Source organism: Acartia tonsa, chromosome 10, assembly GCF_053477335.1.
Source record: "Acartia tonsa isolate MP-2025a chromosome 10, ASM5347733v1, whole genome shotgun sequence".
Lineage (NCBI taxonomy): Eukaryota > Metazoa > Arthropoda > Copepoda > Calanoida > Acartiidae > Acartia > Acartia tonsa.
In genome coordinates, this window is record NC_137269.1 from 47,968,597 (window position 1) to 47,987,435 (window position 18,839).

General features: G+C 32.4%; 1 protein-coding gene across 1 annotated transcript in view; it reads right to left on the bottom strand.

The window, feature by feature from the left end:
- The window catches only part of LOC145330223 (uncharacterized), a 78,881-nt gene extending 62,341 nt beyond the window's left edge, over positions 1 to 16,540 (bottom strand). The window contains exon 1 of the mRNA XM_080174834.1: positions 16,112 to 16,540. Within this exon, the coding sequence (XP_080030960.1) occupies positions 16,112 to 16,116 (5 nt within the window). The 5' untranslated portion in view covers positions 16,117 to 16,540. The remainder of the gene's footprint in view (positions 1 to 16,111) is intronic.
- Positions 16,541 to 18,839: the final 2,299 nt, after the last annotated feature.

The following is an 18,839-nucleotide window of genomic DNA, read 5'->3' on the forward strand; positions in this document are numbered from 1 at the left end:
ACAATATGTTTTAAAACTTTGACTTTTAATTAAACCTGTTCTTATTATGGCACTCTGTTAAACATTTTCCATGCACCAAAACGTATTTAAATCGTTAGTTAGTTTGTAACGAAGGATCTCACTTTTAAATCCAAAAAAAAAATTTGGTTATCGAATTCAACTCCCCCCTACTCAAATGACCCTAGAGGCCTCTAGGGGCGTAACCGCTAGTATTTGTATGTAATCATTAATTATTTATTATTTTATTCTGTGAAAAAAAAACTAAGTGTCCCTTCTATAAATGTTTTTAAAGCCAGTTTGTATGCATTGCACTTGATGTAGGTCGTTTTCTAGAAAAATCCGTGAAAACTTTTTGAAAGATTTTTTAAAATTCTAATCTTACAAAGTGGCATGTTTGTCGAAACTAATTTAGAAATACTATACTTAAAATAAATTAATTTTATAATCTCAAATTTGCTTACATCTGTACTCAAAAAAAGCACCTTAACAGGAATCTTAAAGAATGAACAATGGATAATAAATTGATGTACTATACATCCTCAATGATTATAAACAAAATTACCCCTTCTTTAGATTAAAACCAACATAATAAAGGTAGAGCATTAAAATAATCTAACCATCCCAGACTTGAATTTAAAAATAAAATAGCTTAAAACCACACAATTGATAGTTCAAGTACTTAGGTGTTTAGATCTTAGTATACAAACTACTTTATATGTTTAAACTGTATTCAAACGGGGAGGGAGCTGGGACTAAAACAGGGCCTAAAACAACCTCAAGCACTTTTATAAACTAAAATAGCCTAAAACTATCTCAGAAGCTTACCTGAAACGGAGAACTCAATAGCTGAAATGGTTGACGAGATCTTAACTGACAAACATAAACTTTTGTTCTTTATATATTGTAACGCCCGCTTATAATTAAAATTTAAGTTGTTTAGTGAATAAGTCCACTCAAGGGGTGAACTGAAATTAGTTTCCGAATGTGAACACATTTTCCTAGGTGTTTCCCAATCCTATCTCAATATTTGCTACTAGCTAAAAAACCTTCAAACTTCCAAAAAAAAAATCAAAATTTGAAAAATTAAAACTTTGAAAGTATAATGTATAAATCGTTAGTACATTCAAATTTTGATTTTTTTTTTGAAGTTTGAAGGTTTTTTAGCTAGTAGCAAATATTGAGATAGGATTGGGAAACACCTAGGAAAATGTGTTCACATTCGGAAACTAATTTCAGTTCATCACTCAAGGACCCTTTAATTGACACTTATCAGGAAATAATGCAAAGTGGCAACAAAAAAGTTAAGTCTGTAGCAGCTTATACAAGGACACTATCTCTTTCTGACAGTGCAGCTACTCTATAATTAGATCATTGCGGTGTGTCCTTATGTTACATATTTAATACTAGCATATACGCCCCTACACTCTAGAGGCACATGGACGTCTGGAGGGGGGGGGGGGGAGTAGCACCCAAACATTTCAATTCTAATTTTAAAAAGAAAAGAAAAAAGAATTGGGGTGGGTAATTTTTTTTCTAGGGACAATATCTCTTAGAAAGGTGGTGGTACCCTTCCCAAAAAAAATATTAACTTTCCCAGGTCCTAAGAGAAACTACATTGTAAAGGAGACCTATATCAGTTCAGCGGTTAGTTTGATCATTCGTTAAAGACAGACAGATAGACAGACAAACAATTTACTGTTACTATGGAACTTAAGTTCGAGTGGGGGGCTGAAATCGACCAACCCCCTATTTCCATTTTATTTAAAAATAAAATCGTCCTTGTCATAGATAAGCCTAAAAGTGTTTTAAAGTGTCAATTCTAATTTCTATTGTTTATGGGATTTTCTAAAGAAAAATTGGACATTAATGCTTCTTTTAAATATTCATTGTATATCCTTTTTTTCTAAAAATAACAGTAAAAGTCTGTGTGAGCCTGTAGATTTTGATCTTGAAAACCACTGATCCGATATTGTTCTCCTTTGAAGTGAAGCTTCTTATAAATCCAGAAAATATCTTTAGCTAATTATTGGAAAGGTACCTCCACCATCCCAAGAAAAATGGACGAAATTCTGTTTAAATCTCAATAATAGCCAAATATAAGACTTTTAGACCAAAAAAATACAATCAAAGAGTTGGTTAAATGTAATACTGCTGTTTTTACTAAGAATTTTTAACCTGCAAAAAATACTAATGGTCTAAATACGTATACCTTTGTCCTTGACTATTTGTCTAGTGATTGTTATCATTTGGGTGCTGCTGTATAATAGTGTGTGTATGTATGTAATCATGTTGTGGCGTGCACTGGGTTTTGCCAGATGAGTTCACCCCTTTAAAAGCTATTTCAAGAGGGTAGAAGGAGGGGGGGGGGTAATACAAACAACAAGGGGATGTTATTTTATTGTCAGAGGGGGGAAGTGACTTTTTTTTACTTTGGCTGCTTTATGGGGGTGTAGACGGTTGATCCATGTCAAGGGGGTGTAGGGGTAAAATACACTTCCTTCTGCACGTCTCCGTATTTATGTGTGTATTAAGATATATAAGTTGGAAAGAATTTTAATGTTAGAGGGAGATTTGAAATCTGCATCAAATTTTAAGGATTTTTTTTATAAAAAAAATACAATTTAAGTTAATTAGTTTTGACATCTGTGATTGGTGGATTGAAAATTATCTCCGCTCTGATAGGAGAAGCTTAAGTGTCGCACATCATTCAACCAATTAGAGCGCAGTTAGTTTCCAATTCATCTATCCTATTGGTCAAAATTTATGAACTTAAATTGTATTTCCGCTTTTAGATAAATAATTATACGAAAAACGAATTTTATAAAAAAAAATCCTTAAAATTTCATGCAGATTTCAAATCTCCCTCTAACATTAAAATTCCTTCCAACTTATATATCCTAATGTGTATGTATAAACTTGTCCTATTAAACAAACCGGAAAAAAGGAATTTAAATTCAGACAAACGTTTTTCCTACAGGGTGGTCAATTAAGTTTTACAGTTTTAAACTTTCATAACCGCATGAAGTAATACTAGTAGGTATATTTCCTGATGATTAGACCCCAATCGGTTCAACGGTTACTGATATCTTAAGCTTTATACAGACAGACATTATTCTACTTTGTATTTTAGACGACGGGCTACACTCCTAGCTTCTAGGGGAAAACGGCAGATGTTTAGAAAATAATCTAAAACCACTCAAAGGCACTTATAAAGCTTCCCTTTCGAGATCTTAAGCTTCAAACAAAAAAATTCTTACTACTTTAATTATATGATATCTTGCGACTCAAGATTCATTTAGTTAGGATTCACCTGGGCGTGCACAAGATTTTAAAAACAGGTTGTCCAGGAGGGGGTGCCCCCGCCCCCCTCCCACAAAAAAAGCTTGGGTTTAGTGCACGGTCCCTTTTTGGACGAATTTCAGGCGCAAATTATGGATGGGGCTGTATTAAAAATGCTTCCTTCTCAACTTATCCCCTTATCCTGTAAAATTTCCTAAAAAGGGTTGGGTATCATATATAATGTTATCAAATTAAATTGGCAGTTAATTTATTTCTGATTGTCAAAAGTCATCACCATTGTTGAAATCTGCTTTTAAAACACAATAATCTAGCATTACTTTTGATCGTCAGATCTATGGAAACACGAATTGTATAAAAATGTTAACCAATTATGAATTTCTTGTATTGATAAAAGTTATAAATGGCAAAATTTATCTACATATGGTTGGACATAATCCTATATCTTAAGTAATCATTACACCAAACCCTTTTGAAAAATCTCAAGGTCCTCACATATAAATGTTAATTTCATTAAATTACACTTCATTTTTATTATCATATGTAGCTTTTGTGAACATGAATAAAAAAGTTTTAACTCTTTTTTTTTGTATATAGAAAAAATTTGAGTGATTTAGGACAGTTTTTTAATTGTTACTCAAAAGTTCAAAATTAGTAAAGGGATAGTTCCACGAAGTGCATTTAAAAAGTTGGATTGCAAGCATAAGTTACAAGAATACCATCATAGTTTTGTATTACAATGAATAACAATCAATTAGGTACCATCAAAATAGTCATCATGCTGTTTTGTAAAAACAGGTCAGCCACTTAAGTTGAATATGATTTTTAAGTCTTGATATTTTTTTTAATTTAAAAAAAAAATAGTCATTTATCACATCGTATTATAAACAGATTTCCGCGCGGATATTAAATTAAAATATTATAAGATTAAAACCAGCGTTGTTAGCCCTGAGGAGCTGAAGGTGCCGGTTAATAAAACTGGTATAAATTTTATGATTTTTATTTTAATATTCGTAAAAAGTTGTCTTTGATGTGATGATAAACATGATTTTTCAGTATGACTAATCCAGCAGATAAAAACAAGTTTGAAAGCTGTACTGGAAATAAATTACTTACCATATAGGTCATAATTCATACATTGTAACAATATGCTGCTAATATAATATTATTATAGATTACTTTTAGCTGCGCTACCTACTGTCCTTGTTAATCATGATTGTCCAAAATAGCTTGACTTTTTCTAAATGGGCACAATAATAAAATTCGTGTACATAGTCGTTTAGTTTTACAATTTACGAGTCCCTCAAGTTTCAGGAATAAAGTTATATGTAAATATAATAAAATTAGGTAAAAATGCAAATACTCCATTGCAATGGTATTTCATATGTCCCTTAAATGGGCTGTATTTTGTTTATAGTGGTTGCTTTCTGTAATTTTGCCTTTACTCTTAAAATCTCATGAAAAGATGGACATGAATCCTGTTGAACAGCCTAAACCCTGCCCCGGACCAATGCTAAGCAGGATCCATAGATTTTAGTGACCAATTTGTGAGATGATACCAGACACGCCAGGGAGGGAGGGGACATCGAAATATTTATTACACTAGTCCCCAAAGTTTTATAATAACGTTGTCTTAATCGTTGGCCCAACACTTTTGGGGACTATTTATGAATTTTCATTGGTTGGTGTATTTAGTAGAGTGTTCTGACGTTTCAGCTATTAATTTTTACTACAGAAGGGATAATTTTGATCAGCATCATTGGTGATGTACATAAATCTATTGGCTATTTTCTTATCCCTTCAGATCCCTGAGACACACTCTCGGATCAAAAAACTTTTATAATTGAGTTTTACAATTCCCTTTTCCCCTGCAAAGGCCTGAACTTTAATTTCATTGCCACGAAAACATTTTACATTCTCAATAATTAGAATTCAACTTTTTTATTTTCAGGAAAAAAACTAAAACAAAAGTATTATGTTACGTTTCTAAAATAGTTTAAATGGAAGGAAACCCAGTGGACCGAAAATGTGCGCAAATTAAAAAGTCCAGAGGGAAAAAAACAGTAACAAATTTAATGTTTCTAGAAATGCACTAAATATTTTTCAAAAAGTATCATCTAGTACAAAAACCTTTTATTTCAAATAATAAGAACTTCCTTTTTAAAAAAAATATGTTCTGTACATAATTAGATGCTGAATTATCCTATCATCATTTTTTCACCGAATGATTTTGAACCATCTCCTAAAGCTGGTATAAAGCCTACTCAGGCTAAAAAATGCATTGAGACTATTAGGTTTTTTTTCCAGTATGGCTTCGAAACCGATTATTATCCGCCGGAATAGATTTGGTTCTCAACCAAACTGAAAAATTAGTATAACATCGTATTACAGACAGTTTTCCAGGAATATTAAAACAAAAATCATAAAGTTAATATTATTTTTGTTAGCCACGTCCTTCGGCCCCTCAGGTCTAGCAAAACTTGTTTTAATTTTATATTTTTTTTATTTCAATATCCGCAAAAAGCTGTCTATAATACGATGCGATAAATAACTATTCTTAAAGTTTTGACCTAGAGTTTTTTTTTCCGCGATGAAGCTGGCATCAATTATAAAAATCCTTCATCAATTTAAACTATGTACACTTGTGTATTTGAATAATTTTCATGCAAAGATAAATCTTTTCTGCATTCTGATTCCTATCAGCTTTTTACAAGTGTGTAGCTTCTCTATCAATATTTGGGTATGTTAGTACGTCCGTCCCTAATCAAAATTAAATATGTCCTATATAAAATTATATTGTCATATTTTTGTTACATATTTAATTCATTTTTCTATCGTATCGTATTCTATTAAGTTTTCTACGAATATTAAAATGTAAAAGATTAAAAACAATTTTGTTAGCCCGTGCCTTTGGTATCTCGGGGCTAACAAAACTGGTTTTAATCTTATATTTTTACATTTTAATATTCGTGATAAACTGGATATAAGACGATACGATACATGATTTTTCAGCATGCAGCTTAGACCCGGTTCTAAAACAGCGGATATTAATCGTTTACCATACTGTTTATGATATATTTTTCAGCATGCAGCTTAGACCCGGTTCTAAAACAGCGGATATTAATCGTTTACCATACTGTTTATGATATATTATTTGTAGTGGCCCTTTCTTCCTGTTTTTATACTTTTTTGGTAATAATATTTTTCTAGTTTTTCAAAGAAAAGCTTATCATTGAAGCACTTTTTTAGTCAAAATTTGTTAAAAATAAAAGGATTTCGAATAATGTCCGTCTGTCCGTTTATCATCCATAACAAGCCGTCGTTCAATATATATTTTTGTGAAGATTTCTCTGACTAATGAGCACCTACTCTACAAATCTCGTTGTATGTCTATTTGTCCATAACACAATCAGGAATATGTAATTTTCTCAGCTGGTATATGAGATATGTGTTTAAAATTTAATTTTTAAACAATCCTTAATTCTTCATAATTTACTTTGTCAGTTCGTTTGTTCTATTCTGTATTAGTAAATATAACACTATGCGTCACTTTGCTATGTTTTCATCCTTGTTTTCTTGTTGTGTATTTAAAAGGATGTTTATCAACCAAGGATTTAAAGTTAGAAATTAACACATTTAATATGAAATTGTTCAAGTATGGCTTCGAAACCGATTAATAATCGGTGGATTAGAACCAGTTCTCAGCCATACTGGAAAATCATGTATAGCATTGTATCACAAAATATTTTACGAATATTAAAACAAAAAATATAAGATTGATTTAATACAAGTTTTGTTAGCCCGGTCCTTTCGCCCTTATTGGCTAACAAAACTGGCTTTAATAACCTGATTGTTCATTTTAATATCCGCAGAAAGCTGTCTATAATAGGATGCGTTTAATAAATATTATGGGTTAGATCACATACAAAAATCTAGCCATATACATATTACAAATTGTTTCGGGCATGTTTGCTTTCTTCAGATGTCAATATCAAATATTTATTACTAGCGGTTGCGCGCCTAGCTTCTGGGTGCTTAGGTTTTAATAGGGAGAAAGTGGTCAGAAAAATAGTTAAAAACTTCCTTAAGACTTTTTGAATACAGCGCTCCTAGATGATAGGAGCGCAGCCACAAGTGAATAGGTATAACAAGACAGAATGATTATCAGTTTTTCAATTTGTTTATACTCCCTGTCAAAATTTTATCATTTCATGAAAGTTATTTTTCAACCCCCAAGTTGAGAATCCTATATGTTTACATTATCGATAAGGTTGGGTTTTTTACCAAAGGTTGCATGGCAGGGATCTAAAGGGATAAGACAATGGCCTATATATTGATGTACATCACCAATGATGATATACAAAATTATACCCTTCGGTAGACTGCAATTAGTGGTAGAAATATGGGACACTCAACTTAATGAACCAACAATTCAAATTTAATAAAAGTCCGCAAAGTTTTTAAGCCAACGAATAAAAAAACTTTGGGGACAAGTGTAATAAACTACCTAATGTCCCCTCCCTTCCTGTTTGTATGGTCAATATTGCATTGGTCAGTTGACAGTGATACAAAATATAAAATTTTATGGTAGGTTCACAAAAATAGCAATAGATTTGCAATTTTTAAAGATAAATAGGTTGAAAAAGTAGACAAAAGTCTTTAAAAAAAATATTTTTAATCTTCTACATATACAGGGTGGGGCAAATAATACCGGACAAATTCTAACTTCTAAACAAATTAACATAAAATCGTCAATTTTAAAGATTTTATTGAATTTTAAAAACTGGCAAGCAAAATAGGTATATTGTGGTATCCGCCTCGGTTAAATGGCAGATACCCAAGTTCAAATGATTACGGCAGTGCGAACAGACGTGGACACATATATTATAGAGAAGCTGTGCTTCTCTAACTATCACTAAATAACAAACAGAGTCTATTCAGATGTTACTTTATTCAGGGTCTAAGGTTTACTAAAGATGTACAATATAATATAAATACATATGGATTAGGAATAGAGATAGTTAAAGGTAAATCATACAAGTAAAACATAGATAGTTGCAATGGTTAGGTAGATGGCTATCCCTGTCTGGGGGAGGCAGGATAGCCCATGGAACAGCACAATAGGTAGATAAGAATAGAGGGGTTGAGTGGTAGGTCTGGGTACTAAAAGGGAAGGTTTGATGATTACTGTGACAACAACAGTGGGTGGTGAATCTATCGGGTGAAGGAAGGCTTAGAACCTTTATCCTCAGGGCTGAGGTGGTGCTGATAACTTGGTGGTTGAAGGGGGAGGTTCTGGTGCTTAAGAAGGGAGAGGGAGGGGTCACACCCCTCCCTCCACTTGCAGGACAACTGAGAGATTAAATCAATACCGTTATCTTACATATTTGCAGGTGGCTTTACAATTGTAGAATAACAGGATTAGCTGGGTGCGTAGCATCACTATAATATCTTGGTTTCCTTCGAGCATACCACAATATGACTATTAGATTATGCAAGAAAATCGCCGCCAGCCTCAATCACCACCTTCACCCGCCCCCTGAACCGTCAGCAGGCCCTAGTAACCATGTCCCTGTCCAAGCTGGCGAATTTCTCCTTGATGGTGGCAATGAGGGAGGTCTTTGTTGTATAGGCACGTCTATTGGTGCATGCTTCAAAGTAGCCCTAGGCCTAAAAGTCCATTGAATTAAGATCGGGCTGCTGGGAGGCCCCATTTCCTTAGGAATGAGTAACCACAGGATCCAAATTCACCCAACTTTAACGCTACCCTTTGACACGAAGGCTCTTATTTGGACCACAGTTGAGCTGGAACGACGTTCTATACCTTTTTGGAAATGGCACGAAGATTCAGCTAGGGTTGTCAGCGCAATTCATAGTCTAAAATGAGTTTATAAGTTCCATATGGGTCTCTAACGTCGAGAACCGAGAAATTTTCACGATTTCACACAATTTTTGACATCTTTAAATCTGCCACACGTTTCACTTTGCCGGAGTACTACAGCCAAGCCACTTTAGATAGAGAGCTCTAATCTTTTCTAGTGTCTTACTTATGTATCTAACAGTATCCCCAGCAAGTTGCATAACCCTACCTTATCTACAGATGGGCTGAGATCCGATTTAGTGGGCCGTAGTCGAGAATCCAGATTATTCCACCGGCGCATTTCGAATCTGCCTTGTTGAACATAAGCGCGGCCAGCTCGGAGTACGAGCCCATCTTCGTCCAAAGATTTTTTTTTGTGCTAAAAGGTCATTACCTAAGCTTTTTATAGTGGGGTCAAACGTCTTGATCGGTCAAGTAGTTTTGGCGCTATGGCCGTTTAAAGTTTGTCCGGTCTTATTTGCCCCACCCTGTATACTGTTTGTAGAGGGACAAAGTGTCTCAAAAATCAGCCATGTGACGTCATAAAAATGAAGGATTATCCATCTCTTTTTTAGGGGTTTTCTTTCCAACCTCTCCTCTCATCTCCCTCATTTTTATGACGTCACATGGTTGATTTTTTAGATACTTTGTCCTGCTAGTACTGTTTCAGTCAAATAAAAGCAAGGCTTGTGGTAAAACTATAAATATTTGTATTATAAAAATATTCGTATCCCCACTCTTAGTTAGCATATTTACTATTTACCCTTGAACCAATGGCGATTCATTTAAAATATATTGCTTCAACACTCGTAAAAAAATAACTCAAGAAAGAAATGTTGATTGTTATTTATTGTTTTAGGGCCTTGTCATAAAATGTAAAAGAATACTTAACTGAAAAATGAAATAGCCTTTGGTAAAAGCGAGGTAAATATGCAGGAATCTAAAGGAATAAGACAATGCCCAATAAATTGATGTACATCCCAAATGATGATACACAAAATCACTCCTTCTGTACATTAAAATTAGTAGTTGTAACGATTGGACACTCAACTCAATGAACCAACTAATAAAAATCCAATGAAAATTCCCAAAGTTGTGAGGCCAACAAAAAAGAAAAGGTTATTAAAAACTTTGGAGACTAGTAAAAAAAAACCAGCTCAAAAATCCCTCTCATCCTGCAAATATGCTAAAAATGGAACAAATATGAGACAAACACTAAAATCTTTTGCTGTCAATATGATTGAAATTTGAAATTAAAGAGTTCAACTTAGGTGGAGGCGAACACTGTGACATAATGATCCCTTCAGTGAGTAACTAACGTAGCTGGACAATGTGTCTCAAAAATCAGCCATGTGACGTCATAAAAATTTGGGAGATAAGAGAAGTGTCAAAAAAAACTCCTAAAAAAGAGATGGATAATCCCTCATTTTTATGACGTCACAAGGCTGATTTTTTATAGACACTTTGTCCAGCTCGTAATTAATTAGACAGACAGACAAACAAATTAAAAGTGTATAGTAGCTTAGCTAATGAAATCTAATTAGGGGTGGTAAAAGGAGTTATTATAGCCCCCAAGCCATTTTATAAAAATATACATTTTACGGTTCCACGACAAACGTAAGAGTCCCAAACGTCAGAGTGGAAAAACATCAGAGTGGACAAACGCAAGAGTCCCAAACGTCAGAGTGGGACAAACGTCAGAGTGGGACAAACGTCAGAGTGGACAAACGCAGGATTTTTGGGACAAACGTCAGAGTGGACATTTTATAAGTAAAACGTATGAGTCTCGATTTTATAATCATTAAAGCGCTGCGGCTAGGTAGGCCAGGGTGCTGAGTGCTGCAGCCAGAGTCATTTTCTTTATGATTAGGTTAGGTTAGGTTATAGGCTAGGGGGCCGAGCGCCCGCGGCTAGGCAGGCTAGGGGGCTCTGATGTTTTACTTAAGCAATGTCCACTCTGACGTTTGTCCCACTCTGACGTTTGTCCCACTCTGACGTTTGGGACTCTTGCGTTTGGGACTCTTGCGTTTGGGACTCTTGCGTTTGTCCACTCTGACGTTTGGGACTCTTACGTTTGGGGTAGGACCCATTTTACCCCTACCACCACCCAGGTTGCAAAATAGTATAACCCAAACAATATTCTTAAATTCTTCTAAAAAAATTTAAAATCCCTTATTTTTACGTTAGCATAGATGTTAATTTAAACCATAAATTATTTTAACCCCCCCCCCCAAAAAAAAAAGTTTTGACGTCATTGTTTGAAAGATGTCATCCTTGTCTACGGGTCTTTTTTGCTCATATATTTTTTCAGCTCGATGACTTGGAATTTATAAATAATATGACATGTCCAGCTGAAGTGAATCGTAAAAATTGCGATAAAATTCTTTAGTGTGGCTTACAACAGGGATCTAAAGGGATAAGACAACGGCCGATAAATTAATGTACATTCCCAATGATGATACACAAAATTACCCCATCTGTAGTTTACAATTATGATGAACCAACCAATCAAAATTTAATGAAATGGATATAGATTAGGTGGATATTGTTACTTTTGTCATCAAATTAGGCTGCTGAAATAGTCATCAGATATTAGCTAATTGGACAGGAGAGAGGATGGAGTATTTATAAGAGGGGTTAAAGTTATATTATCCAGAGCTGGGATATGCAAGAATCTCTCACAATATCCACGTAATCTCTAGGTATCCATTTGTGCAAACCATTGAAGGTGGATTAAAGGAAGCCTGCAAGAAATACCACGCTTAAACTGCTGAAAGACTGCCACAAGTAGTCCCAATACCTTAAATTTAAAGCCTTCAGCTTCAATAACAAAAAAGTTCTAGGCATTTCAAAAAAGCATTTTATATACAATGGAAATTTTGAAAGATTTCCGATGCTCATAAAGAAAAAAACAATATTAAATTACGTCGCCTAGACACAAAATTATAACCTTATCTTTGTCAGAAATTTAGATTGCCGGTAACTGATTACATTTTTACAATAAAAACACCACATTCCATAGTCAAAATCTATGAAAAAAAATCAATTTAAATTGCATTTTCAAACAAAAATCATAGCGGAAACAAAGGGGGAAACTTCTGCAAGCTCAGCTGTGATTGGTAGCTAAGCTGATTCAGCCTTCTGATTGGCTACAGTACACTCGATACAACGCAGGATAAACTTGATTTTTTTTAATGACTTTGACTATAAAAATGGGTATTTTTATTGTAAATATATAATTAGTTACTGACAATCTAAATTTATGACAAAAATAAGCTTATCATTTTGTTTCTAGGCCACATAGTTTAATTTCAAAATTTCTAACATTAGCATTCAAATTCTTTCCAAATTTTTATTGTACATAAAATGTCATTTTAAAATGCCTAGAACATTTTTGTTATAGAAGCTGAAGGCTTCAAATTTTGGGTATTGGGTTTACTTGTGGCAGTCTTTCAGCAGTTAAAGCGTGGTTTTCCTTGCAGGCTTCCTTTAAAAAAATTGATTTCAGCCAAAAAAAAAAATTAATTGATGTTGGAAACAAATAAAATATCTGAATATATGATTCCGTCCCTAGTTATAGTTGTTGTTTCCATTGTAAGCCCAGGGAAGGAGGGAACATTGGGCTGTTTATTACACTAGTCCCTAAAGTCTTTTTATAACGTTTTCTTATTTGGGGGACTTGTATTGAATTTTAATTGTTTATTTTATTTAGTTGAGCGTCCAAAAGTTTCAACCAGTAATTTATTCTACAAAAGAGATAATTTTGTGTTTCATCATTTTGGATTTATCGGACATTGTCTTATCCCTTTAGATCCCTGGTCTCAACTGCAAATACAATCCTTATTATTAAAAGAAGTGACAAGGTTGTAGATAACCAGAGGCTAGAATCGTGGTTTTGTTATCAACACTAAGATTAAACCATAGATAAAGAAGTAGTGAATACAACAAAAATTTTTTGAGAAAGTCGTTTTTTTTTATGAAAGTTATATTATTTTATTTCAAATACAAGGCCAATACGACAGAAAACAAGGATGACAAAATGAATTATATGAAAATATTAAAAAATGGAATGAAGAAAGAGAATGATAGAAAATATCTAAACTTTCATGAAAATATTATATATGTTTGTCCCCTAGAGGCTTTGTCGCACTAGTACGTTTGTCCCTCTTATCCAAAATTAGCAGAACAGCATCATTAACATAACAACAACAAAAAACAGGGTTTTTACCTATTAAGTTAGGTAAATCAAGGTTATTGCATTTCAGGGAAGCTTCAAATAGATCCAAGTATAGTTTAAGTAACCATTCTTAAACCTAGTTCTTCGCATTAAGAGTCTATAGATGCTAAGGGTGAAGCCACTCTGGCTTATCGTTGAGATATTTTTTAAAAATTCTAAAAGTTTCTTGTTTTTTTTTATGTGGTTTTGCAGAAACTATTTGTGGATTAAGCAATTCTAACAAGTGTAAAACATCTAATTGGGATATAAAGTCAGGGGTTTTTAGGGATAAGACAATGGCAAATAAATTGATGTACATCTCCAAAAATTATAAACAAAATTACACTTAGTAGTGGAAACGAACCTAGCAATAGTGTCTAACTTTTTATCTTTGTGACGTAACAAAAATCGAAGGATGAAAGGGGAGGTGGGAAAGGAAACCCCTAAAAAAGAGATGGATTTTGTTACGTCACAAAGATAAAAAGTTAGACACTATTACTAGGTTCTTAAATAATTTGAACATAATGAACCAACCAATCAAAATTCAATAAAAGCCCTCAAGGTTATTAAGCCTAGTAATAAGAAAACGTTTTTGTAAAACTTTTGGGACTAGTGTAATAAACACCCCAATGTCCCCCGCCTCCGTGCGATAAAAAGTTCTACATCAAGAGTAACCAATTAAAGGAAGCATGTAAGAAATACCACGCTTTATCTGCTGAAAGACTGCCACAAGTAGACCAAATACCCCAAATTTGAAGCCTTCAGCTTCTATAACAAAAAAGTTTTAGGCATTTTAAAATGACATTTTATGTACAATGGAAATTTTGAAAGAATTGCAATGCTCATGTTGAAAACTTTAAAATTAAACTACGTGGCCTAGAAACAAAATGATAAGCTTATTTTTGTCATAAATTTAGGTTTCCAGTAACTAATTATATTTTTACAATAAAAATACCCATTTTTATAGTCAAAATCATTAAAAAAAATAAGTTTTACTTGCGTTGTACCGAATGTACTGTAGCCAATCAGAAGGCTGAATCAGCTTAACAACCAATCACAGCTTAGCTTGCATTAGTTTCCCCCTTTGTTTCCGCTATGATTTTTGTTTAAAAATGCAATTTAAATTGATTTTTTTTCATATATTTTGACTATGAAATGTGGTGTTTTTATTGTGAAAATGTAATCAGTTACAGGCAATCTAAGTTTCTGACAAAGATAAGGTTATAATTTTATGTCTAGGCAACGTAATTTAATATTGTTTTTTCTTTTATGAGCATCGGAAATCTTTCAAAAATTCCATTGTACATAAAATGCTATTTTGAAATGCTTAGAACTTTTTTGTTATTGAAGCTGAAGGCTTATAATTTGGGGTATTGGGTCTTCTTGTGGCAGTCTTTCAGCAGTTAAAGCGTGTTATTTCTTGCAGGCGTCCTTTAAATGACGTAGCTCAATTTTATTTCATTAAAATCAAATAAATTATATGTACATATAACTTAACAAGGATGACAGCATTCATAGTTGGCAAAGCAAAAAGAAAATGAATAGACATACGGACAAAGTGATCTATAAAGCAGACGTTCAGTGATCATATGTTATGTCTTATGTAGCATGAGCGAGATAATGACAGACTAAGTAAGTTCTATACTGGCTGCTGTTACAAAAGTAGGTCAAAAAAACAGTTAAAAGAAGGGACCATAAAAATTCAAATTCCCTCTAAACTTAACGGACTGACGAACGGACAAACAGAGTAATTATAGAGTAACTTCACTACTTAAACAAAATGTTTCAAAAAAGCAGAACGAAAGTTCATATATAAATATATAAAAAGAAAAAAATGGCCCTAGTTATAGAGTAGCTGCGCGATTAGAAATAAAAAAATTAAGTTTTTATGATGTATGTGGAGAATTATGTACATTAAAAAACAGTTTATATGAAAAGCTTGCCCAATTTTATGTCATTAATTAATACTTTAATGCTTGCTTCCTTTGGATATTTAAAGAAGAATTTCATCTAATTTGAATCATACCCAGCATTGTATTTTGGAAGAATCACTTATACCACCAGTAGCCAATCTATACAATTGGCACCCCCCACCCCCCTCTTTTAATATCTTATTTCTAGTCCTTACCGGTGAATCTTCCTGTATAATCCTAACCCTGATATATTTACTTAACCTAACCTAACTCATTTAAAAAAGAAAAACATAAACATATATAATCTTTTAGGAAATCAAATCTAGTAGCAAAAAGAATTTCACAAACTTCTTCTAAATTCCTATTAAATTATTCATGAGTAATGAAATGATTAACCAAAAATTGTATAAAATTTAACTTTATAATTTCTATCAGTATACTACATAGACTAATGGTGTTAGAATTGTTCTGTCAATTTTAAACTTTGATGATGATTTTTATTACACACAATGTTATGCACGAATGTAGAGCTTCGCTCTTATGGATTTTGTCACCATTGTTAAATTTAAATCTACAATATGAAACTTAAATAATCTACGTAAAAGAAAAACCTTTTTGGAGTTATAAAATTTACTTTAAATGTGATTAAAATGTGAGAAACTGAAAAATTCATTAGAAATATTTTGCATAAATTTGCCCACCTACCAAAATAAATTATAAATTATAGATAAAAATCTTCTTGCATGATCAAACTTAAATTACAATTCTCATAAGGCAATAAGCAATTTTATATTTAAATAAATTTCTATTAAATCTTTCTCTTACCTCATTTTGAAATAAAAACAAAGGGTATGGGCTAGTTGAGCCCCCACGCGTTTCTTTTCTGTTTAGAATAATTCTAAATCATTGTCTTAAAAAGGAAAGGAGAGCTTTTTCCCTTGTCTGCTTCTAGGGTCTTTTAGTTTGCATATATTTTAACTAGGTAACACCTGGGCCAATTTTTTATCATTTCACTTCATATTTATTCACAATAACACATTTTTTTCATAATTCCTGAAGATTTTTAAAAGAATCACTTATTATTTTTACTGAAAATAATTTCACAATATCAAAATAAGTAAGTTTAAAGTATTTAAACTGGTTTTAATGAAATCATCTGATATTATAGAACCAAAACCTCCCTTTTATAATAATTCCCCAATTGGGCAGTGTCTGGTTATTAAGTATGGCTCCTACTATGGCCAAAATGGTACTGCCTAAGCTTATAGTGAGTATCTTTAGAGTTCAGAAGGTTTCATACAATATTACCAAAAATATTCGGTAGAATTTGCGAATTATACATTCAAAACGATAATTTATAAAAAAAAGTTTTTTTGTCTAAAGCTTAAGACCTCTATAACTACTCATCCAATTGGATTCTCTATTTTAGGTAAGCTTCACATAGGCCCTGTGATAGTTTTAGGCTATTTTATTTTCAGATTTGGGAATAATTTAGGTTACATTTACAGCCTCTCTCTGTCCTTCGAATACAGAGCCCCTAGATGCAAGGGGCGTAGTCGCTAGTAAAACTTATAAAGAATCTTTTAAGTATATTACTAAATTTAAGTGATTTAGTAAAACAAATTTTAAAATATTATCTAACTTCCAAAATAAAATAATGAAAGATATAAAAAAAATTATAAATGATTGATTAATATCTTTTCTTGATTATTTGTTTTCATGTTTAGAATTTTTTTTTTAACATTTTGCATTTTTTTAATTTTTGGTGGAAAATATGAGCACCGAGTTAAATGTTGTCTATCTATCTATCTATTGTTATGCAGACACTAGGGTGTTTCATATTACGTGAACTTTGTAAAATTTTGCATAACGTTGTTTAAATATACTAGCGACTACTCCCCTAGCATCTTGGGGCTGTGTATTCGAAGGGGCATATTGAGGCTAGAAAATAGCTTAAAACAATCCCAATATATTGATATAATTAGTCTAAAAACCATCACAGGACATATGTGAAGCTTAACTTAAATAGAGAACCCAATAGGTTCAGAGGTTATTGAGATCTTAATCTTCACTAAGCTATAAAAATTGGAAAGAATTTTAATGAATATAATAGATTAGAAATCTGCATAAAATTTTTATAAAATTCGTTTTTTGTATAATTCTTTATCTATAAGCGCAAATACAAATTAAGTTAAATAATTTTTACATCTGTGATTAGTGGATTGAAAACTATCTGCGCCCTGATTGGGAGAAGCTTAAGTGACGTACATCATTCAACCAATTAGAGCGCAGGTAGTTTCCAATCCACCTATCCTATTGGTCAAAATTTATTAACTTAAATTGGATTTGCGCTTTTAAATAATGGATTATATAAAAAACGAATTTTATAAAAAATCCTAAAAATTTTATGCAGATTTTAAATCTATTATATTCATTAAAATTCTTTCCAATTTTTATAGCTTAATCTTCACCCAAATAGACTTTACTACTTTATTTTATAGGATTACGGTAACCCTATTAATAAAATCAAATTATCATTAGCAATATGGTTACATATTCTATAATAAAAAAATATCCAAAAATACCCGAAATGAGTAAACTAAGAAAATTGTGTCCTTTGGTAAATCTTTATGTATCTTTTTGGGTGGTTTAAGGCTATGTTTTGACCCTTCCTCTTCAAAAGCAAAGGTTTGTGTAATGAATCTAGATAGTGATATTAAATGTTAACGCCTGAAGACCGAATGTAAATCTAAAAATCAAACTAATGTGAAACCCTCTACTCACATAGTGTAGACTACTCTACTCTTCGTAGTGAGTAGAAACATATTATGGCGATTCTTGAATACGCCCCTCAATAATCAAACCAAGATAATAAGTTCAGAGTGAAATAAAAAATTCTTGGTTTATTAAATCTACATCCCTTTATCCCCCTCAGAATATTTAAAACAGAATTGATACATAAGACTATATTAATTTCTTGAAATAAGTGAATGATTTAATATAGAATATACGTGGATATTATGGCAGGGAAAAAATTGACGTCAATTTAGGTTACTAACATTGACATTATTTGCGGTCAGTTCGTTAATCCAGTATGAGGGGATGGGATAAGGTAAATATCGTTAATTTGGCCAGCTACAAGTTTGAATTTATTAAAGTACTTGATAGTCTGGTATAAGGTCAAAGTAATGATAAATCCATTGTTAAAGCTCTGGTTTATTAAAATTCCCCCAAGAATTATAGTTCATTTTCTTCAAGTTTCGTAAAATTTATGTTTTAGTTATTTTTGTAGATGAAAGTATATTTATTCAAACAAGTAATTTAGAGATTTAAAAAGAACCTCATGTTTGTAATTGCACTCTTTTTATATTCTTAATTGAAACTTTTTTCAGCTATCAAAGTGATTTAATAAATAAGGGGGGATTGACAGTGACACCCCTTGTAAATTGTACTTGGGAAGGGCTACTTTCCCCTTTTTCACCCCCGCCCTGGAGAGAAAAAATTGTGTACGCCACACTGGTATAAAAAGAAACACATTTTTCAGTTATAATAA